General features: G+C 63.2%; 3 protein-coding genes across 3 annotated transcripts; 2 read left to right on the top strand and 1 right to left on the bottom strand.

The window, feature by feature from the left end:
- Nucleotides 1–584: 584 nt before the first annotated feature.
- Nucleotides 585–7,539, top strand: TTYH2 (tweety family member 2). Its single transcript, XM_061376954.1, has 14 exons — nucleotides 585–742; nucleotides 1,144–1,316; nucleotides 2,272–2,383; nucleotides 2,884–3,104; nucleotides 3,175–3,270; nucleotides 3,343–3,415; nucleotides 3,502–3,571; nucleotides 3,680–3,735; nucleotides 3,824–3,916; nucleotides 3,993–4,085; nucleotides 4,176–4,318; nucleotides 4,422–4,607; nucleotides 5,816–5,894; nucleotides 6,831–7,539. The coding sequence occupies exons 1-14, from the start codon at nucleotides 614–616 to the stop codon at nucleotides 6,909–6,911; spliced, it is 1,605 nt and encodes a 534-aa protein (XP_061232938.1). The 5' UTR covers nucleotides 585–613; the 3' UTR covers nucleotides 6,912–7,539.
- A 1,429-nt stretch (nucleotides 7,540–8,968) lies between these two features.
- DNAI2 (dynein axonemal intermediate chain 2) lies at nucleotides 8,969–15,367 on the top strand. Its single transcript, XM_061377432.1, has 13 exons — nucleotides 8,969–9,169; nucleotides 9,693–9,854; nucleotides 9,935–10,056; nucleotides 10,594–10,736; nucleotides 11,274–11,387; nucleotides 12,397–12,536; nucleotides 12,688–12,810; nucleotides 13,421–13,644; nucleotides 13,783–13,918; nucleotides 14,199–14,345; nucleotides 14,423–14,647; nucleotides 14,732–15,094; nucleotides 15,256–15,367. The coding sequence occupies exons 1-13, from the start codon at nucleotides 8,987–8,989 to the stop codon at nucleotides 15,262–15,264; spliced, it is 2,091 nt and encodes a 696-aa protein (XP_061233416.1). The 5' UTR covers nucleotides 8,969–8,986; the 3' UTR covers nucleotides 15,265–15,367.
- A 1,075-nt stretch (nucleotides 15,368–16,442) lies between these two features.
- Nucleotides 16,443–20,068, bottom strand: BTBD17 (BTB domain containing 17). Its single transcript, XM_061377018.1, has 3 exons — nucleotides 19,862–20,068; nucleotides 18,488–18,764; nucleotides 16,443–17,942 (listed from the first exon to the last, which is right to left on the bottom strand). The coding sequence occupies exons 1-3, from the start codon at nucleotides 20,025–20,027 to the stop codon at nucleotides 16,862–16,864; spliced, it is 1,524 nt and encodes a 507-aa protein (XP_061233002.1). The 5' UTR covers nucleotides 20,028–20,068; the 3' UTR covers nucleotides 16,443–16,861.
- Between the last annotated feature and the right edge of the window lie 1,470 nt (nucleotides 20,069–21,538).

The following is a 21,538-nucleotide window of genomic DNA, read 5'->3' as shown; positions in this document are numbered from 1 at the left end:
GCATGGTGTGGTTCCCTTATGGCAGGGCAGTGATGGGGTGCAGCGCCCTTACGGAAGGGTGCTGACAAGGTGCGAGGCCCCTGTAGCAGGAGGGGTGGGGTCGGTGCCCCTATAGCAGGGCAGTGCCAGGATGCGAGGCCCCTATAGCAGGAGGGATGGGGATGGTGCCCCTATAGCAGGGCAGTGCCGGGATGCGAGGCCCCTATAGCAGGAGGGATGGGGTCGGTGCCCCTATAGCAGGGCAGTGCCGGGATGCGGGGCCCCTATAGCAGGAGGGATGGGGACGGTGCCCCTATAGCAGGGCAGTGCCGGGATGCGAGGCCCCTATAGCAGGAGGGATGGGGACGGTGCCCCTATAGCAGGGCAGTGCCGGGATGCGAGGCCCCTATAGCAGGAGGGATGGGGACGGTGCCCCTATAGCAGGGCAGTGCCGGGATGCGAGGCCCCTATAGGAGGGTCCGGGCGCGGGGCTCTCTACGCGGAGCACGATGCGGGGTGGGCGGGGCGAGGGGGGCGTGGCCCGGGGCGGGGGCGTGGCCTGGGCGGAGCCGCGCTGTTCGGTTCCCCCCTCCCCGCCATCGGCGGCGGCCCCGGCTCCGGCCCCGGCCCCGCGATGCCGCCCGCCCGCGCCGGGTACGTGGCTCCGTGGTGGGTGTCGTGGCTGCACCGCCTGCCCCACCGCGGGCTGCGCCTGCAGAGCGTGCCCGCCGCCTTCCGCCCGCGGGACGCCGACTACCAGCAGGTACCGACCCGCGGGGACGGAGCCGTGCGGGGCAGCGCTCCCGGTACCGGCCTTACCCCCCCCCCCCCTTCCCCATCCTTCCCTTTCCCCCGGAGCCAGCTCTGACCCCAGCACCGCACAAAGCGCGCTTCTTCCCCCCTCCCGGGTCACCCCTTCCTTGGGGTCCCCTGCCCGGCTGCACCCCCCTGCCCTGGGGCATTGGCCCGGCACGGCCCCGAAACGGAGCGGGGGGCAGCGCCGGTGCTTCCACCACCCCTTAGAGCCGGTCTCCATGGCCCGGGATGGGGACGCTTCCTCTTTCCCCGTGTGACCGTCCCGTGGGGCCCTGGACGTGGCCGCATCCCCCCGCATCCTGCAGCACGTGAGGGACACGAGCGCTGATTGCCCCTTCTCCTTCCCAGTCGCTGCTTTTCCTGGGCTTGGTGTCCGCCGTCTGCCTCGGCCTCAACCTCCTCTTCCTCACCGTGTACCTCATCTGCCTGTGCTGCTGCAAGAGGGACCGGGACCCCGAGACCAAGCGGCCCCACTCCTGCTGTGTCACCTGGATGGCCGTCACCGCGGGGCTCATCTGCTGGTGAGGATGGGGACGGGGACCCGGTGCTGTGTCCCCATCACGAGTTACTTTCATTAGCTCCACGCAATTAAACACAGCCCATCCCTGCCTCCATCCTCGCAGCCACCGATGCTGGGGTCCGGCCGCGGTCCAGCCCTGTCCCTGTCCCCACCGTGGCCGTGCCTCTTTCCCAGCTAATCCCAACCGGGAGCGGGGCCGGGCCGTTAATCCCAGCCCGGAGCAGATGGCGGGCGGCAGCGTGACCCAGCTGCCGGGTCCCGGCTGCTCCTGCCCTTAATTGCAACCGCAGCAATTAGCGAGGGGAGCCGGCAGCGTGCCGCCCGCTTCCCAAACCCATCTCGGGTTACGGCTGGGAGGGATCCCCCCATCCGCCGGCCTGAGGCGGGTGATGGGCTGGGACATGGGCCCTTCCACCAGGAGACAAAGGGGCTGCTGGGCGGAGCGAGGTGGCTGCCTGGAGCGTGGTGCGGAGCAGGGAAATGGCACCAAGGATCTTGGTGTGCTCGCTCCGGCTCCTCCAGCCTCGGGCACCCCACAGAGCATGGCAGGGGGGCCGGGGTGCCTGCGGGCAGGCAGCAAAAGAGCTTCCTGCAGCTCCCCAGGGGCTCTGAACCGATCCCGCAGCCGCACTGAGCCTGCTTCTGGATGCTAAAGGCTTAATTGTGGTGAATGGGTTCGAGTCTGTTGGGTTTATGGCGTTTGCCGTGGGGAGGGGGCACCGTGGGCATCGGCACATCCCTCCTGACTGCACCACGAGTGCTAAAGCACTCCCCACTGCGGTGCTGCCCCTGTCCCATCTCCTTTGGCTCTGCCCTGCCCGGGGTAAGGGGTCCCCCCAACACCAGGATGCTCCAGAGAGTGTCCCCGGTCCAGCCGGTGGCCCCACATCCTCCCTGCCCCATGTTGGGGTGAGCATTTCCCTCCCTCTAATCAGGGGTCCTCTCTCTGCCCACAGCGCAGCCGTCGGCATCGGCTTCTATGGGAACAGCGAGACCAACGATGGGGTGTACCAGCTGCTGTATGCCCTGGACCACGCCAACCACACACTGACCGGCATCGACTCACTGGTAGGGCCGTGGGGCCGGGTCCCCCCATCCAAACCCCTCCATGTCCCACAGGGTCACATCCCTCCTCCACCCTGGGCCTGGTTAAAGCACTGTGGAGGAGGAAGCATCCGGCTGGAGGGACCCAGGCTGAGCCCCAGGCAGCCGTGCCGTGCTGATCACAGGGTGACAGTGATGTCACCCTGCAAAATGGGCCCTTTGTGGCCGGGAAGGGCCGTGGGGGCCGTGGCAGGGCTGTCCAGAGGATGGATCCCGCTGGAGCACAGGGCTCTGATGTGGAGCTGCTGTCCTGGAGGGAGCATCCCATGGATCACACAACCACAGAGTGGTTTGGGTTGAAGGGAGCTTAAAGCACCTCCAGCCCCAACCCCTTCCACTGGAGCAGCTTGCTCCAAGCCCCTGTGTCCAGCCTGGCCTTGAGCACTGCCAGGGATGGGGTGTTGGGAAGCCCCGGTGGTACCAACCATCCCCATCCATCCCCATCCATCCCCATCCATCCCCAGGTAGCGGACACCACGCTGCAGATGCAGGTGGGCCTGGAGCAGCACCTGCAGCGCCTGAACGAGCTCCTTGCGGCGCGGGGGGACTACCTGCAGACCCTCAAGTTCCTGCAGCAGCTCTCGGGCAGCATCGTGCTGCAGCTCGCGGGGCTGCCCCTGTGGCGCGGGACCAGCACCGACCTCACCGCGCTCGCCGGCCACGTCGCCTACATCGAGTATTACCGGTGAGCGGGGCCACCGGTGGGGCTGGGGATGTGGTGGGGACACAGTGATGGAGCCTTTGTCTGCACCCAGGTGGCTGGCTTATCTGCTCTTCTTCATGCTGGTGCTCACCGTCTGCCTCCTGGCCTGCCTGGGGCTGGCCAAGCGCTCCCGATGCCTCCTCACCACGTGAGTACGGCGGTGCCGGGCTCGGCGGTGCCGGGAGCCGCATCCCTCCGCATCTCACCCCTGTCCCCGCAGGATGCTGTGCTGTGGGCTGCTCACCCTCATCCTCAGCTGGGCCTCCGTGGCTGTGGACACGGCAGCGGCGGTGGTGAGTGGGGCCAGGGCAGAGCCGGGGGGTGAGGGCACCCGTTGCCATCCTGCCCAGCATCAATGATGTCCCTCTTGTCCCCACAGGGCACCAGCGACTTCTGCGTGGCCCCAGATAAGTTCATCATGAACCAAACGGAGAGTGACATCAGCGCAGGTGAGAGCTGGTTGTGGGGTGGAGATAGGATACCCCAAAACCTGCTTGGGGACCCGGTGCCCTTCGATGCTGGGACGCTCGTACCAACATCTCCCATTTGCTTTGCAGAGGTGGTTCACTATTACCTGTACTGTGAGCAGGGCCTGAGCAACCCCTTCCAGCAGGTATGGGGGAGCCTTGCACCCCGCTTGGTACGGCAGGGGTGTCCCATGGGATGAACAGCTCTGTGACTGCCCCTGCTCCTCCTCGCAGGCTCTCACCGTCTTCCAGCGCTCGCTCACTACGATGCAGATCCAGATCCAGGGCCTGATCCAGTTTGCGCTGCCCACATTCCCAACAGCCGAGGTACCGGCTGTGGGGAGCCCCCTCTCTTCCCCCCTGCTCCCCATCCTGCTGCCCTGACCCCCCCATTCTCCCATAGAAAGACCTCCTCGGGGTGCAGCAGCTCCTCAACTCCTCAGAGACCAGTCTGCACCAGCTCACAGCCATGCTGGACTGCCGGGGGCTGCACAAGGTGAGCTGGGGGGGGATCAGGCTGGGGACTCGCATCTCCTGGGGTCCTCCTATTGCCACCAGCGCTGCCCTACCCCATCTCCTGCTGCAGGACTACCTGGATGCCCTCATTGGCATCTGCTACGATGGGGTGGAGGGGTTGCTCTACCTGGTTCTCTTCTCCTTGCTGGTGGCCGCCTCCTTCTCCACCATCATCTGCGCCACACCACGAGCGTGGAAGCTCTTCACTGGACGGTGGGTCTGCTGCAGCCCTGCCTGCACTGGGGACATGAGCTGGGCACGGGGGGAGCTGCCTTTGGGGCCGGTGGGGGGGATCATTGGTGCCTTGTCCCCGCAGGGACCGGGACTACGATGACATGGACGATGAGGACCCCTTCAACCCGCAGGCACGGCGCATCGCCAGCCACAACCCGGCACGGGGGCAGCTCCGCAGCTTCTGCAGCTACAGCAGCAGCCTGGGCAGCCAGAGCAGCCTGCACCCACCAGCACAGACCATCTCCAATGCACCCGTCTCTGAGTACATGTGAGACCCCCCCCCTCACACCTTTGGGTACCTCATGCCTTGGGGATGGAGCATCACCCGCACCGGGTGCAGGAGGATGGGGTATTGCACACCTTGGGGATGGAGCATCACCCGCACTGGGTGCAGGAGGATGGGGGTACCGCACAGCTCAGGGATGGAGCATCACCCGCACCGGGTGCAGGAGGATGGGGGTACTGCACAGCTCAGGGATGGAGCATCACCCATACTGGATGCAGGAGGATGGGGTACCGCACAGCTCAGGGATGGAGCATCACCTGCAGTGGGTGCAGGAGGATGGGGTACCGCACAGCTCAGGGATGGAGCATCACCTGCACTGGGTGCAGGAGGATGGGGGTACTGCACAGCTCAGGGATGGAGCATCACCTGCACTGGGTGCAGGAGGATGGGGGTACTGCACAGCTCAGGGATGGAGCATCACCCGCACTGGGTGCAGGAGGATGGGGGTACTGCACAGCTCAGGGATGGAGCATCACCCGCACTGGGTGCAGGAGGATGGGGGTACCGCACAGCTCAGGGATGGAGCATCACCCGCACTGGGTGCAGGAGGATGGGGGTACCGCACAGCTCAGGGATGGAGCATCACCCGCACTGGGTGCAGGAGGATGGGGGTACTGCACAGCTCAGGGATGGAGCATCACCCGCACTGGGTGCAGGAGGATGGGGGTACCGCACAGCTCAGGGATGGAGCATCACCCGCACTGGGTGCAGGAGGATGGGGGTACTGCACAGCTCAGGGATGGAGCATCACCCGCACTGGGTGCAGGAGGATGGGGGTACTGCACAGCTCAGGGATGGAGCATCACCTGCAGTGGGTGCAGGAGGAGGGGGGTACCGCACAGCTCAGGGATGGAGCATCACCCGCACTGGGTGCAGGAGGAGGGGGGTACCGCACACCTTGGGGATGGAGCATCACCCACACTGGATGCAGGAGGAGGGGGGTACCGCACAGCTCAGGGATGGAGCATCACCCGCACTGGGTGCAGGAGGAGGGGGGTACCGCACAGCTCAGGGATGGAGCATCACCCCACACTGGGTGCAGGAGGATGGGGGTACCGCACAGCTCAGGGATGGAGCATCACCCACACTGGGTGCAGGAGGATGGGGGTACCGCACACCTTGGGGATGGAGCATCACCCACACTGGGTGCAGGAGGAGGGGGTTCTCACTGCTGGGATCTCCCCTCTCAGGAACCAAGCTGTGCTCTTCGGTGGAAACCCACGCTATGAGAACGTGCCCCTCATCGGCAGAGGCTCTCCTCCCCCCACGGTACGGTGGATGGCCGAGGCCAAATCCTTCTTGTGACATCCCTGGGGGGGGGACTGAGGGGGGACCGGGGGGCACAGGGCCCCTCTGCTCCGCTGTGGCACTGATGGTGGATGGGGTGAGCTCGGTCCCCTCCTCCTGCCCTATCCATGAGCGCATCCTTGCTGCCTGTCTCACTAACCCAGATCCCTCCATGCTGCGGGGAGAGGTCAGCAGCCACGTGCTCAGAGGAGACCGAAATAGTCTTCCCTTCTTCCCTTGCTTTATGTCTTCATTCTGACTTTGAAAGGACGCTTGTCCCGCTCACCCCTGCCCGTCCCCATTCCCTGCTGCTGCCTTGAGCCCTCCCTGGTTTTTAACACCTGCTTTATTTGATTTATTTCCTTCTTTTCATTTTCATTTGCATCAATTCTTTTGGAGCTAAGTTGCCCATCAAGAGTAAGTTCAGCTGCTTCCTTCTCCCGCCTTGTGGGTTCCCATCCTCCTTCCCCTCCTCGGTGCCTCTCTCCATCCCTTTCTCCATGGAGCCGTTTGCTTTTGGGAAGAGCGCAGAGGGCTCGGGAGGTACAAGAGGATTTGCAGCTCCTGTGTGCTGGGAGTGGGAATGGTCCCTATCTCCATCCCCTTCTTGGGGCAGTTTTTCCCCCTTCCTTTTCTGACAGTGTTTAATCTGCTTCAATGCCTCCACCCAAAGGATGGAGCACGGTGGGACTGGGCTGGGTCAGCCTGGAGAAGAGAAGGGGAGACCTTAGAGCAGCTCCAGTGCTTAAAGGGGCCGCAGGAAACACAGAGAAGGGCTTTGGAACTGGATGAGCTTTAAGCTCCCTGCTGTGATGCTGGGGCTCTCTCTGGCGGCTCAGCAGCACATGGGGGCGCAGGGGTTGTGTGTGGGTCCCACCATGGCTGGGGTGACACTGACCCCATGTCCTGTCCCCGCAGTACTCCCCGAGCATGCGAGCCACCTACCTGGCGGTCACCGATGAGCACATCCGGCCCCACAGCACCGAGGTCCCGGCCTAAAGCTGGCCCCACGCGGCTCCCGGCAGGAGGAGACGGTGCCACCGGCGTTCCTGTGATGGGAAACCAAAGAGACCCGGGATAGATGTGGTGGGGAGGCCGGCAATGGCCAGAGGATGAGCACCGGTGGTGGGGAAGCCCCCGGGCTCCCTTTACCCTCCTCTTCCCCCTTGGCAGCTCCTTCTCCATCTCAAGTCTTCCTCTCCTATGGGACAGTGACTGAGGCCGAACGCTGGGAAGCTTGAAGATGCTTCACACCCTCCCATGGGCTCCTCCGGTCCTTCCCCACTTGGGGATGGTTTATGCCACGGAACGGAGCCTTCTCCAGCTCCCTGGAGCACCCAGCCTGGGACCATGGGTGGCTCCTTCGCTCCCGTAGCAATGCAGCACCAACCACTAGTGATCCCAGCTCCTGCTCCTCATGGATGGAGCCGGCTCCCCGTGACCCCCTCGCTGCTTCCCTGGGTTCAGGGGCTGTAGAATTGAGGATGCTTTGGCCTTGCTGGTTTTCCTTTGCTTTGCTCCCTGGTTTTATGAGCTCTCTGCAGAGCAGAGGTGCAGTTTGACTCGCTGCCTCTGTGTGAATGGGGTTTCAGTGCGGTGCATGTCGGTAGCAGGTTTTGGGCTGGTTTGAAGGCTCTTTTAGGCTGTTCAGCTCGGCTGGGCTGGGCTCCCCTCCTGCAGGACAGCCACGAACCCCCTGGGAGAGGGATGGGAGCATCCCTAGGGCAGGATGTGCTGCAGAGGGCATGGTCCTGCCAGGGCTTAGGGGAGCCAGGAGGAAGCAGCATGAGCTGAAATGGATCTTTTCTGCCTGCCTGTTTTGGTGTGGACTTCTCTGGAGAGCAAAGGCTTATCCCTTAACCCTCATCTCCCTGCAGGCAGCAGCCTCCTGCGCTGCCGGCTGTGGTTTTCCATCCCCTCATCCCTGCTTTGGCTAACGGCTGGGGGAGCCAGCCCCGGGGTCTTACTTGATAGCAGCGCCTCACTGTGTCTTTTAACGCTAACCTGTGTATTGCCCTCAGTCCCTTAACCCGTGTTCGGTGTGACTGCGATGCTCCCTGGTGGGACCTTCCTTCCAGGGAATACTGGGGTGGGGGGGGGGGGTTGATGTTTGGCTGTAACGGTACTGGTATAGAGCTGGTGTTAAACGCATGTGAACTGGACCTCCCCAGGGGCTGGAGCCCCATGCGGGTGTGCCCTGTGGGGAGAGGACAATAAACACTTGTACTAAACACGCTCCTCAGTGCGGGTCTGTCTGGGCTGAGCTGCACCAGGCACCCCTCCTGCCCCCCCCCCGCTGGGGTGCTGGTGAGCCCTAAGGTCCCTTCCAACCCAAACCATGCTGGGATTCCATGGAGTGCTTGGGTGTGCAGGGAGCAGCATGGTGCCAGACCCCACCGGATCGAGGCTGCTGCAGCTGCAGGGCTGCCTCTTCCCGGACCCCCCATCCTGATCCCCCAGGAATGATGCAGCATTCCCTCCTCCCAGGGCTGAGCAGGAGGGGTCATGGGCATATAGGGATGCTGGGGATGGACTCTTCATTAGGAACTGTAGTGATAGGATAAGGGGTAATGGGTTCAAACTGAAACAGGGGAAGTGTAGATTGGATATAAGGAGGAAATTCTTTCCTGTTAGGGCGGTGAGGCACTGGAATGGGTTGCCCAGGGAGGTTGGGAATGCTCCATCCCTGGCAGTGTTCAAGGCCAGGTTGGACGAGGCCTTGGGTGATATGGTTTAGAGCGAGGTGTCCCTGCCCATGGCAGGGGGGTTGGAACTCGATGATCTTAAGGTCCTTTCCAACCCTAACTATTCTATGATTCTATGGGGAGCACAGAGGGCATCCCCAACAACAGCCCCATAGCAGGGCGGTGAAGCAGAGCCCCCATTAACCACGCGTGGTCAATGCGCTAATTACCCCAGCTCATCACCCTCCCACCGCGGCGGCCGCCATGCGGCACCAGTACCGCCCGCCTCAATCACGTGATCGCGGCCCGGCGTTGCCTGGCAACGGCAGACGCGGTGCTGCTGGGCCGGGCCTCCCCCGGGTCCTGCGGTCCCCCGGTCCCGGCGCCGCAATGGAGATCTCGTACCTGTACACGCGGAAGCGCAGCGGCTTCGGCCGGCCCTGCTGCTTCTCCGACCAGGCGGCCATCGTGAACGTGGACATCCCCCCCGACCCCGGCCTGGCCGGCGGCTTCGTGCGCAGGGACCCCGTGCACGCCTACGTGCAGCACAGCCCCGAGATGTCGGAGCATGAGGTAAGGGCTGGGTGCGGGCGGCTTCCCTGGGCATGGATCACAGACCCATGGGATGGGTTGGGTTGGAAGGGAGCTTAAAGCTCCAACAGCTCCAACCCCTTCCACTGGAGCAGCTTGCTCCAAGCCTCTGTGTCCAACCTGGCCTTGAGCACTGCCAGGGATGGGGCAGCCACAGCTTCCTCGGGCAACCCATTCTAGTACCTCACCACCCTCGTATTAAGAGCTTCTTCCCTATCTCCAACCTAAATCTCCCCTGTTCCAGTCTGAACCCATCACCCCTCATCCTATCACTGCAGTCCCTGATGAAGAGTTCCTCTCCAGCATCCTTGTATCCCCCTTCAGACACTGGGACCTGCTCTGAGGTCTCCACGCAGCTTCTCTGCTCTTCCGAACAGCCCCAGTGTTCCCAGCCCATCTTCCTATGGGAAATGAGGGGGAACGGGGTTTTCACAGCATGGTTTAGGTCACAGTTTGCACCTTTGGGGCTCAAACCTTTGCTCTGCTTCCTCCCGGCCGCCCGCAGGTCAACACGGACCGAGTGAAGGTGCAGTCCCGCGGCATCAACCACGTGGAGGGCGGTTGGCCCAAGGATGTGAACCCGCGCGAGGGGGACCAGACAGCGCGCTTCAGGAAGAAGATGGAGAGGGATGAGCACTACATCAGCGTCGTCACACAGCTCGGCACCGTAAGGACAGGGCATGCCCTGCTCCCAGAGCCCCATGCCTGCCCCCTGGCCCACAGCCCCCTGCCTGTGCTCCCCTACAGCTGATGGAGCACTGCGTCAAGCAGAACAACGCCATCGACATCTACGAGGAGTACTTCGAAGAGGAGGAGATGCTAGAGGTGGAGATGGAGCCCCCCTCTGCGAAAACCATCAGTGCCATCAGGTAGCACAGGCAGCGGGGCTCACCGGGCGCTCCACACTGTACACCATCAACCTGCCTCCGGGGACAGAGGAGGTGGAAAACCCAGCAGCTTTAGGATCGTGATGGATGGGTTCATGGATGGAGAGCCCTGCTCCATAACTCCATCCGTTCCTCTCCACCCTGCCCAAAACACTTTAGGGATAGGTACCACCAGCCAGGGACTGCTCTGAGCATCTCCTAACAGTGCTTTAAGCAGGATGTGATGAATTCTTTTCATGCCTCAAAGGTAATTTTCCCATGTCAGGGGCTGTCTAGGTCATCTCTAGAAGTCAGATCCAGTAACGTAGCTGAATTCTTAGAAACCTATAACTGGAAAGGCTTCATTAAATCAACTCTTCCCCATCCACCCAACCACCAAGAGAATCATTTCCTGCACTCAGGGCTCACGAGTTGTTTTAATTGCAATTCCCCCCGTTTCCTTCGGGAGACAGTCATCCCAGGGCCTGCCGAAGCTGTTAGCAAACTCACGGCTTCATTTGATGTCCTGTTCTCAAAAAGGGATCCCAACACAACCAAGAGGACGGCCACGCACCTTTCCTGGTGCCCCAACGCAAGCAGGAAACTGGCAGTGGCTTATTCCATCCTGGAGTTCCAGCAAAGCAAGAGAGACATGAGCCTTGACTCCTACATCTGGGATCTGGGTAAGGGCAGAGCTCACCAGGCAGCAGTGCTGCCTCTGCGGAAGCACTTTGTGTCTTCAGTGTGTGTAATGGAGCTTCCCAGCACTGTGGAGGGGGTGAGCAGGGGTCGGGGGCTGCTTTGACCACGGATCAATGCAAAGAAGGGCAGGAATGGGAGCGGAAAGCTGGCTAACAGGGGGGCAATAACCACTGACATCCCACTGCACCATGAGCCGGAGCCTGGGACCGCAGCAGGCAGCTGAGCCCTGCTCCGGTGTGGTTCTTGCCTTGCTGCGGTTCACTTGTGATGGATTATGAGAGGCTGCACAGGCGCAGCCCTGCTCTGCCAAGGCTCGCTCAGAACTGTGTGCTTTGGGGGGGGGAAACACAAAGAAGAGGGGTGCCATGGGTTGGGGTACGGGGGGTCCCCCCTTCCCTGGCTCAGTGGTGCCATGGCTGAGGAGGAGCGGGTGCAGGAGCATGAGGCTGGTTTGGAGGTGGGTGCTCGCCCTCCAGGCTGCCCCTGCGCTTTGCCCTTCACTCCTCCCTTCCTGGCAGAGAACTCCAGCAGGCCCGAGATGGTTCTCAAGGCGCCGTCGCCTCTCGTGACCCTGGAATACAACCCCAAAGACTCCTTCGTGCTGGTGGGAGGATGCTACAATGGGCAGATGGGTAAGGAAGGTGGATCCCTCACAGAACCCCAGCGTGGTTTGGGTTGGAAGGGACCCACAGAGGGGAGGACCATGCCTGGACCCCTTTGCATGCACTCGGGGCAGGGACACTGCTGTGGGGATCACTGGAGCAGACACAGAGCAGCACATGCGCTGTACCCACCCTTATCTGGGATCATGGCATGGCAAGAGCGCAGGAGCGTTGCCATCCTGTCATGCCCTGGATTGTCCTGTGCTGCTGTTCAAGTGCGTGGGAAGGGCTGCTCTTTGCCAGCTTCATTTATGGCTCTGTTATCTACTGGGCCAGGCTGCCCTATGGTTTGATTGAGCTCATTCTGCCGTTCCCCTTCCCAATGGCAACAGCAGCAGCACTGGGAGCAGGCAGGGCACGGGTGGCAGGGCTGTGCTGCACGCTCCGGGGTGATGGAGGGGATGGACCTTACCCCGTCCCTCCATCACCTCCAATTAGCTAATGAGCACATGGGGCTCGCTGCCACCATAGACCTTGTGTCAGGGGCAGAGACAGGGAAATGGGAGAGGGAAATGTATCCGGGGGGGGGGACCTGCCCTAGCCATCACCCTTTGGGCATGCAGGAGGGGAGGATCAGGTCACACAGGCGGGTTTCAGCATCACTGAGTGCAAGAGGCACTGTTTAGTGTTGGCAAGGGGCTGCTCAGAGCACATCTGGCCCCGCACATCCCCTTGTGCAGAGCAGGGGGATGGATTGCCTGTGGGCATTGCTGTGCATCTGGCACAGGCTGATGAGAGCTGAGGAGAGGCTCTTCAGGACGTTACCACCCTCCAGGCTGGTGCTTGCAGAAGGGCCAGTTGTGTTATGGCTCAGGGTGGGCATCCCTGGGGCTTGTGGGGCTGGGAGGTGTCGGGGGAGCCCCCAGTGAGGTTTGCTCCCATTCTGGTTTAGGCAGCATCTCCTTGGGACACACACAGCAAGCAAAGGAGCCAGGGGAAGGAGGTAGCGTGGATCTTAACATCTCCTTTTCCCTCCCAGCTTACTGGGACACCAGGAAAGGGCAGCTGCCTGTGGAGGTGTCCAGGGTGGAGGTCAGCCACAGGGACCCTGTGTACGGAGCCGTCTGGTTGCAGTCCAAAACGGGCACCGATTGCTTCTCAGCCTCCACTGATGGGCAGGTAAAGGGCAGGGGCAGGGAGCGGGGCCCTGCACTCACACAGGGACCCCCAGCAGGAGCTCGCAGCCCAAAAGAGCATCCCCAGGGTTGGCAGCGAGCGCTGGCACAGGCGGAGCATCCCTGCAGCCCCGTCCCGCTCCTTGGTGCTGCAGGTGCTGTGGTGGGACATCCGCAAGCTCTCCGTGCCCACCGAGCAGCTGGTCCTGGACCTCTCCAGGAAAGGGAGCCTGAGGAACGCTCTGGGCGCCGTCTCCTTGGAGTTTGAGAGCACCCTGGTCAGTGAGAGCAGCACCCGGAGCAGGGGAGGGATCCAGGGCTGCAGCACAAGCGGCTGATGCCCAGAGTGACCCAGAGCATCGTGCTGCAGCCCGGGGCGTGTTCCCACCCCCGTCTAAGCACCAGGAGTTGATGCTCTCCTAAAACACGGGCTCTCACTGGCATTTTGGTCTCTGAATCACAGAATCCCAGCCTGGGTTGGGTTGGAAGGGACCTTAAAGCTCCAACAGCTCCAACCCCTTCCACTGGAGCAGCTTGCTCCAAGCCCCTGTGTCCAACCTGGCCTTGAGCACTGCCAGGGATGGGGCAGCCACAGCTTCTCTGGGCACCCTGTGCCAGCGCCTCAGCACCCTCACAGGGAAGAGCTTCTGCCTAAGAGCTCAGCTCAGTCTCCCCTTGGGCAGGTTCAAGCCATTCCCCTTGGCCTGTCCCTACATCCCTTGTCCCAAGCCCCTCTCCAGGTTTCCTGCACCCCTTTAGGCACTGCTATCCCAGCCATCCAATACTTAAGTTCCCCAGATCTGCTCCCACAGCAGAGCCCTTTGCAGCCCCACGTGTTGGGGGATCCCACGAGCTGCTGCATCTCCTGTCTCCTCCTCCCACCCTCAGCCCACCAAGTTCATGGTGGGCACGGAGCAGGGCATCGTCATCCTCTGCAACCGCAAGGCCAAGACCCCCGCCGAAAAGATCACCTGCACCTACAGTGGCCACCATGGACCCGTCTATGCCCTGAGCAGGAACCCCATGTACCCCAAAATCTTCCTGACAGTCGGCGACTGGACCGCCCGAATCTGGTCGGAGGAGGTCAAGGAGTCTGCCATCATGTGGACCAAGTAGGTGCTGGGGTGGTCACCAAGGCACAGCGATGCCATTGTGGCTGAGGGCACTGCAAGAGGGTGGCTGAAGGTCCTGCTCAGGCAGCAGCCACGGAGACCCCGTGCCCATCGCCGCTGCATCGGGTCTGCTGGCAGGTACCACCTCGCCTACCTGACGGACGGGTGCTGGAGCCCTGTGAGGCCGGCTGTGTTCTTCACCACCCGCTCGGATGGGACCCTGGACATCTGGGACTTCCTCTTCAAGCAGAAGGACCCCTTCCTCAGTGTGAAGGTTGGGTCTGCAGCGGCTCCTTGGTGGGGCTGCCCCCCTGCCCTGCATGGAGCAGGCAGAGCCAGGGATGGGGTCTCATCCCCTCACCATGGAGCTCGGGATAAGCTCCATCAAGCAGCTCCCCTCAGCCCCAAGCTGTGCCTGGAGCCCTAAACTTCACACATAGACCCCTGTTTGTTGGCAACCGCATGGCTTTGCCTCACCCATCCCATCCTGCCCGCATCCCCCCATGGGGCATCACCAGGGGTAAGCGCCACCGCCTCCCATCCTCCCTGCCCAGGTCTGTGATGAGCCCCTGTGCAGCCTGCGCCTGCAGGACAACGGCTCCATCGTCGCCTGTGGCTCCAAGGTGGGCACCGTCAGCGTGATGGAGATGTCCTCGGCGCTCTGCACCCTGCAGAGGAATGAGAAGACCCTGGCCAACGCCGTACGTTACCGGTATGGGATGGATGCGGGGCACGCTGAGCCCGGCGCTGCCCCCCTCACCTGCACCCCCTGCCCCAGATGTTCGAGCGGGAGACGAGGCGGGAGAAGATCCTGGAGGCGCGGCACCGGGAGCTGCGGCTCAAGGAGCGCGCCCGGTCCGAGGGCCGGGTGATGGGGATGGAGGAGGCACCAACAGAGAGCCCCAGGGAGGTGTTTGAGCGGGCCCAGAAGGAGTTCCTAGAGGTGATCCAGGCGGAGCTGCAGAGGAAGGCGCGGGCAGAGGCGCAGCAGCTGCATGGCAGGGTACCGGGGATGGGGTGAACCGGCAGCGGGAGCCGGGACTCGGTGCTGTGGGGCTGGGGGACGGGATCAGGCTCTGCCTTTCAGGTTAAGGATCACACTGAGGAGGCGGCTTTGCATGAGGGAGGTAGCCAGGAGGCTGAGGAAGAGAGCCAGGAGCCCAATGGAGACAGCCAGGAGCCCGAGGAAGAGAATCAAGAGCCCAAGGAAGAGAGCCAGGAGCCCAATGGAGAGAGCCAGGAGCCCAATGGAGAGAGCCAGGAGCCCAAGGAAGAGAATCAAGAGCCCAAGGAAGAGAGTCAAGAGCCCAAGGAACAGAGCCAGGAGCCCAATGGAGAGAACCAGGAGCCCGAGGAAGAGAATCAAGAGCCCAAGGAAGAGAGTCAGGAGCCAAAGGAACAGAGCCAGGAGCCCACAGGAGATGAGGGGAAGAAGGAGGATGCTGCTCAGGTCAGTTGTTGTTTCTCCCTTTGCTCAGGTTGCTGCTCCATGGCTCTTGTGGGGCTGAGGCTGCTGCCTGTGAGCTGGGCAGAGCTTGGGGGTCTCTGTCTCAGTGGGGTGGTGAGCAGGGACCCCCATGCAGCTCCCTGACCCCACATCTCCCTCTGCAGGAGGAGTAGGACCGGTGGCTCTCAAAGGAGTGCTTGTGTTAGGCACAGATGCTCCCTGCCCCTCCTGCCTCGTTGGGTTTTGATTCAGGGTGAATAAAGAGGAGTTTTCCACATCACGGTTCCTGCTTTCCTGCAGCAGGGTTGAGCACAGGGGGGGAATCGCAGCCTCTCGCTCCTCTCCCCTCCTCATGGCGAAGCATCCCCAGCCCCAGGAGCAGAGCGGGGCCCTGGCGGTGCCAGCAGGGTCCCGGTGCAGCACCGTGCCCTTGCCAAGGGATGCTGAGCAAAGCCCCAGGGCCCCCGGCTGCCGCTGTCCCTGCAGGAGCACCCAGCGGAGCCGGGGCTGGTGTTATCCATGCTGGGTAAGCACCCGCTGCGGACCCACCGTGAATCATTAACCTGGGAGCTCCGAGGGGCAGGGAGGGAGCAGAGCACCAGGTCTGCAGCTTAGCAAGCGCCTCATTGTGGGCCAGCCCTGACTGTCCCAGTAAGGAGAGGTGGGAAGGGTCCCTCTGCCCCTCCAGCTCCCACCACCCCCTGGGAGGAGCAGCGCCCATCACTCATCACCATCAGTGGTGCCAGGGCCAAGGGCAAGGATGGATGGATGGAGTCACTGGTGCTGAGCCCATTGCCCTGCCAGAGAGAGGCCGGACTCTGTGCCAGGGCAGAATGGTGAGCGCCCATCCTGCCAGCCCAGCACCAGGCAGCATCCCCCCGAGCCAACCCAGCTGGGGGCAACGGGCAGGGGTAGGGATGGGAGCCAGCTCTGCCCATGCCAAACCCACCCCAAAGATGCCCCCACATGCCCAGTGTGTGTTTTCTGGCTTTATTAGGCAGGGATGGAGGTGCTTGGGCAGGGCGGGGGTCTGGACCCCCCACCCCTGGGCACGCACCCAGCTCCCCATTGAGCTGCGGGGTGCTGGGTACCAGGACAACAGCGCCATGGCTTCATCACCCAGCACGGAGGGACCTGATGCCACAGGGGTGGCATCACAGGAAGGCCAGGCTGTTCCTGTCCCCATCTTCTTGCCTATTGGGGTTTGTGAGCCAGGATGTGCCCGTGGGCTGCGTGTGTCACCTCTGCATCACCTGAACGGGGCTGGGGGCTCCCATTGGCATCACAGAATCCCAGCCTGGTTTGGGTTGAAGGGACCTTAAAGCTCCTCCAGCTCCAACCCCTTCCACTGGAGCAGCTTGCTCCAAGCCCCTGTGTCCAACCTGGCCTTGAACACTGCCAGGGATGGGGCAGCCACAGCTTCTCTGGGCACCCTGTGCCAGCGCCTCAGCACCCTCACAGGGAAGAGCTTCTGCCTAAGAGCTAATCTAAATCTACCCTCTTTCAGCTTAACTCCACTCCCCCTTGTGCTGTCACTACAGGTCCGGGTCAAAAGTCCTTCTTCAGCCAGCTCCCTATGGGCACCCAGGGACAGTGATGGAGCAATGGAGACGGGACACGGCAGGGGGACAATAGGGGAGGGATGGGCAATGGAGAGCCCAGCCCTGGGGTCCCCAGCACAGGGACCTCCATCTACCTACGAGCAGAACCCAACACCAGCCCCGCCGTGGGGCTGGGAGCAGTCGAGCAGCGGGGCCCATCTCCACCTCATTACTTCTTCACCCTGATGAGGGAGTGGTACACGGGCTTGACGATGATGTGGAGATGCAGGGAGTTATCGATGAGGTACTCGGATGCGCGCTTCTGCAGGTCCGCGTGCGCCAGGAAGTCGGGCGCCTCGTCGGAGCTCTGGTGGAAGCTGTAGGCATGCTTCACCAGGACACGGCCCTGCTGCCGTACCCCCACCAGCACCGTCTTCTGGAAGCTGACCCCGGCAAAGTCGGGGCTGCTCATGGCCGGGGTGACCACGAGCCGGGGCCGCCCATCCTCGATGCGCACGGGTTGCACTGCGCCCGGCACCGTCTCCGAGTAGACGGGGCGCAGGCTGACGGGCAGCCAGCGCGGGGAGAACAGCGCGTTCCACGTCACCCTTTTCCCTGCATCGTGGCTGCTGGGCCCCAGCTGCGTCTGGAAACTGGTGCTGCGGTCGTCCCGCGCCGGGTTGGTGATGACCCACTGGGAGCCCCAGTTGGGCGCGAGGTAGTTGCGGGGCAGGAACATGCTGCAGTTGACGTCGAAGTACTTGGCGAAGTGGAGCGGGGAGGCGGCGTGGAACTGGAAAGCCTGGAAGAGCAGGTCCTGCACCGCGCCGCGGTGCCGCGCCAGCACCGCCGACTGCGCCTGCAGCCGGAAGAGCTGGCTGGGGGCGATCATGGGGTACCGGATGGCGCGCAGCACCCGCTCGGCCACGGCAGGCTCGGGCTGCCGCCGGCCCAGCCAGCCCTCCACGGCGGTGTAGAGCTCCAGCTCGCTGTGCAGCACCAGGTCGGAGCGCTCCAGCAGCAGCAGCAGCAGCTCCGCGCTCACCGAGCCCCACTCGGCGCTGCCCAGCACCGCAGAGAGGTTCCAGGCCAGGAACTGGAGGCAGCTCTCCTGCAGCGCCGCGTCCCCGATGCGCACGGCGTAGTGGTACCAGCCCACCACGTGCCCCTGGCTCGACTCGCTGGCCAAGTGGCTCTTCATGTACTCGGCCACGCCGCGCTGCAGCCCCCAGACCCGGTACTTGCTGGCCAACTGGTGCATGGGGATGGCTTGGTGCAGCAGGATGGAGACCCCACCGCAGTACAAGTACCTAGGGCAGAGCGCAGGGATGTGATGCTGGTGTCCCCCAGTCCCCTTCCCAGCCCTGACACAGGCTCCATCAGCCCAAGAGAGCATCCTCCTTCTGAGCTGCATCTCTCCAGGTGTCCCCATCCCATGGAAACATCCCTTTTCCTTAGCCGCATCCCTCCAGGCATCCCATCCTTTCAGGCCTCAGGGGAGCATCCTTCCTCTTTGTATTCTCCTGGGTACCCCATCCTTCTGAGTTCCCATGGTCCCTAGAGAGCATCCTTCTCCTTTGTCTACATCCCTCCTGTTATCCCAATCCCATGGAGTACCCCAGGGGACCATCCTTAGCTGCATCCCTCCAGTCATCCTTCCCGTTGAGCCCCCATAGTCCCCAGAGGAGCATCCTCCCTCCATGCCTGCATCCCCCCCACCCAGTGTGGTCCCCGGAGGAACATCTCCCCTCCTTGCCTGCATCCCTCCGAGCATCCCCATCCCATGGGGTTCCCACTGTCCCCATAGGGAGCCGCATCCCTGCCTCTGTCCCCATCCCCAGGGGTCCGCAGGTACCTGATGAACTTCTCAAAGAGCGCGGCGGTCTCGGGGGGCTCGTGCAGGGTGAGGACGCTCTGGTTGCGCAGGAGGCTCTCGAAGACCTCGCTCTGGAGGCTGAGCAGGAGCTGGTGCGTGTGGAAGACCTTGGCCTCGTCGGAGGCCGCCGTGCGCACCCGCAGCACCGAGTCGCTGCTGTTGCTGTTGTGCAGCAGCTCCTGCAGCCGCTGCAGCAGCGTCAGCGAGTGGTTGATGGTGGCAGCCGTGGCCTCGCCGCTCAGGTCGGCTTTTTGGGCTGGGGGGAGATGGGATCATCCCAGAGCTGCACCCCAAGAGCCAGGGACAGCAGAGCGGGGTCCGGTTGTGGGGTTGGGTGGGTAATGGGGAGCCTGGATCTGTGCACATCCTGCCCCCTCCCACCCCAGTGCCAAAGAGCTGGCTGGTGCCAAGGGGGTGTGGGGAGGACAAAGGGCACATGGGGACATTTGTGTCCTGAGGAGCCAAAACCCTGCTTTTCTGCAGCAAAAGGGGTGAGACCACCATGGCCCAAGCTGGGACGTGCTGGGAAATGGCCCTGTGCCGGGCAGCGCTGGCTCCCAGCCCGGTCCGCAGCCCTGATCCCAGCCCTGCTGCAGCAGAGCGAGCCCTGGGCATCATCCCCATACCCTGCATCCCGCACTGACCCGTGGGGCACCCAGGGATGGGTCCCCATGGTCCAAGCTGCCTGGGTACCGCGGCTGTCCTGGTGTCACTGCAGATCTGTGCCCGGTGCCATCCCTGTCTCCTCACTGATGCTGTGAACCAGCATCTCCTTCCCAGCTAAATTTCACTCCCGTCCTCCTGGGCCCAATTCAGGCATGCATCAGGGGTGACCGTCCCCCCATGTCCATGTCCCTCCAGTGCTGGGCTCCCAGCAGAGACCAGAGAGGGATGCGGGAATGTGAAACAGAGGACTCCGTGCTCCCCCTTATTCCTGCCATAACTCCCACCCGCTCCCCGGAGCATCCTTCTTTAGGGTGAATTTGGCTCCATCTCTTGCAAATCCCATCTTGCTCCCAGTGAGCCGTCCGATCACCCTTTACACCCAGCTGAGCAGGGATGGAGATGGGGATGAGGATGAGGATGACAATGAAGATGAGGAGCTCTCTGCCCCATGGTGCTGGACATTGCTGCCCGCAGCACCGCTTTTTCCATGGGCACAACCCTAACCGCCGGCACCTCCCTGGCACCGTGGGGCTCAGCACATCCGTGAGCCGCATCCATCCCTCCCAGTTCACCACAGTGGCTGCTGGGGAGCTGTGCTCAGCTTCCCATGGGCACCACCGGGCACCCACATTCAGCCCAGCCCCACCGTGGTCCCTCCACGCCTCCCCCCGGCACGGCCGCCCTTACCCGCTTGCACGGTGAGGAGGAGGAGGAGGAAGGCAGCGGCGCAGCCCCAGCGGCGCCCGGGCCGGGTGCCCATCACCCTGGCCATGGCTTCGCAAGCGCATCTGCCGGGGCTCGCCGCGGCACCGGCACACGCCGGGCTCTTATGTAGGCCACGAGCCCGCCACATCGATTGGTGGAAACTGGGACCGGCCGTTGCCAAGGGAACCGCATCCGGCCCCCATCCATCCCACCCTGAGCCCGGACCCCAGCCCCGCACCCCGGGGTGCTGTGATGGGGAGCCCCGGCACACCATGGGGGCAAATCCATTCACCACAGCCCTGTGCCGTGCCGGAGCCCCACGCATGGATGCAGCCCTTTGTGAGGCTGGGACACATCAGTGGGGTCTTTGCATTCAGGGCACAGCTCTTTGTGGCCTCCCCGCTCCCCCCCAGCTCATGGGTATTCATGCCGGCAGCAGCCCATCACCATGGCATCCGGGCTGCCGGCAGGAACTGCCTGCCCTTTTCCCAGCCTTTGCAGCCAAGAGGCTGCCTGCACCCTGCGAGTGCCCAGTCCCGGCCTCCGCTGGCTCCCTGCCTGCCCCAACACCTCTTGTGGGGCTTTGGGGTGGGAGCACAGAGTCTCTGCACCCCACTTTTGCCTTTGGTTCCAATGGCAACAATGGGAGGGAGCCAGGACCCCAGATGGGATGGAGATGGGGGACGGACCCCACAGATGGAGGCTTTCAGGGACACAGCAGCTCCTCACCCACCGCTGGAGCCCCCCATGAAGGTCCTGGGGGGCTGGCAGGCCGGCAGGAGCCCCACAGCTCGGTGCTCCCCAGGCAGGAGCAGTGGCATCACTGCACAAGGTCACTTTGGGGTGCAGCAGGACCCCTCCTGGCGACACCGGCGGGGAGATGCTGTGACCTTCATGGCAGCGCCGGAGGGAGCCCCCCAGGAGGATGCTCAGCGGTGCCGGGTATCGAGTATCTGTCCAGGCTGATGGGGTTAGCACCAGTGCCTGCGGTGCTGCAGCTCCGTGCTCAGCTGCCAAGCGAGGTGACGGCACCGTGTGCCTGGGGTCCGGTTCACACCACGCTCCCTCCTCAGCACCCATGGTCACAGCCACCGCTGCCAGCACCAGCACCCTGAGGCCACGGGGATGGGCACTGAGTGCTCCGTGGGGTGAAGGTGGTCACTGGTGCATGCAGTGGGGTAGGATGGGCTCCAGCAGAGCAGGGGGTGCTCAGCCCATCTGCCCCTTTGCGTCAGCTTGCCTGGCCCTGGCCCCGTGCCCCCGGTGCCACCGCCGTGGCCAGGGCTGCTTCAGTGCCAGCGAGGGCTTCTGAGGACACGTTTGGGCTCATGCAGGAGCAGGGACAGGGCTGAGGAGCCTCATCCCCGAGCACAGCCGTGGGCCAGGGGGATGAGCGAGGGGCTGGGGCTTAGCTGGGGTCTCCAGATGTTGAGCTCAGGCAGATGTTGATGCAGCTCCCATGGGGGGGGGGATCACACATCTGGCCCTGATCCATGGATGGAGGGGCTGGGGATGAGCCACCCCCATGCTGTGGTCCATTGGGGCACAGGAGCCCCAGGAGCGCGGTGCAGGCAGAGCCTGCATCCCAGGGCAGCATTCCTGCCTCGCGGTGAAGCGCAGGGGGACGAGGGGCCCCGGCTGCAGCACAGCCGGTTAATG

This window comes from Neopsephotus bourkii, unplaced genomic scaffold, assembly GCF_033783945.1.
Source record: "Neopsephotus bourkii isolate Nb327-2 ecotype Australia unplaced genomic scaffold, CSIRO-AGI_Nbou_v1 NB_1749, whole genome shotgun sequence".
NCBI lineage: Eukaryota > Metazoa > Chordata > Aves > Psittaciformes > Psittacidae > Neopsephotus > Neopsephotus bourkii.
Note: the sequence above shows the minus strand (reverse complement) of the source record. Positions and strands in the feature narration are given on the sequence as shown.

What these genes read in the sequence shown, in the direction of transcription:
- BTBD17 (XM_061377018.1), bottom strand. Translation starts at nt 20,027, where the DNA reads ATGTGGCGGGCTCGTGGCCTACATAAGAGCCCGGCGTGTGCCGGTGCC. An exon ending in CCTCCTCACCGTGCAAGCGG is followed by an intron (nt 18,765 to 19,861) that starts GTAAGGGCGGCC and finishes ATCTCCCCCCAG; the next exon opens with CCCAAAAAGCCGACCTGAGC. An exon ending in CTCTTTGAGAAGTTCATCAG is followed by an intron (nt 17,943 to 18,487) that starts GTACCTGCGGAC and finishes GCTCTGCCCTAG; the next exon opens with GTACTTGTACTGCGGTGGGG.
- TTYH2 (XM_061376954.1), top strand. Translation starts at nt 614, where the DNA reads ATGCCGCCCGCCCGCGCCGGGTACGTGGCTCCGTGGTGGGTGTCGTGG. An exon ending in TGACCGGCATCGACTCACTG is followed by an intron (nt 2,384 to 2,883) that starts GTAGGGCCGTGG and finishes ATCCATCCCCAG; the next exon opens with GTAGCGGACACCACGCTGCA. An exon ending in TGGAAGCTCTTCACTGGACG is followed by an intron (nt 4,319 to 4,421) that starts GTGGGTCTGCTG and finishes TTGTCCCCGCAG; the next exon opens with GGACCGGGACTACGATGACA.
- DNAI2 (XM_061377432.1), top strand. Translation starts at nt 8,987, where the DNA reads ATGGAGATCTCGTACCTGTACACGCGGAAGCGCAGCGGCTTCGGCCGG. An exon ending in TCGTCACACAGCTCGGCACC is followed by an intron (nt 9,855 to 9,934) that starts GTAAGGACAGGG and finishes GCTCCCCTACAG; the next exon opens with CTGATGGAGCACTGCGTCAA. An exon ending in CGCAGCAGCTGCATGGCAGG is followed by an intron (nt 14,648 to 14,731) that starts GTACCGGGGATG and finishes TCTGCCTTTCAG; the next exon opens with GTTAAGGATCACACTGAGGA.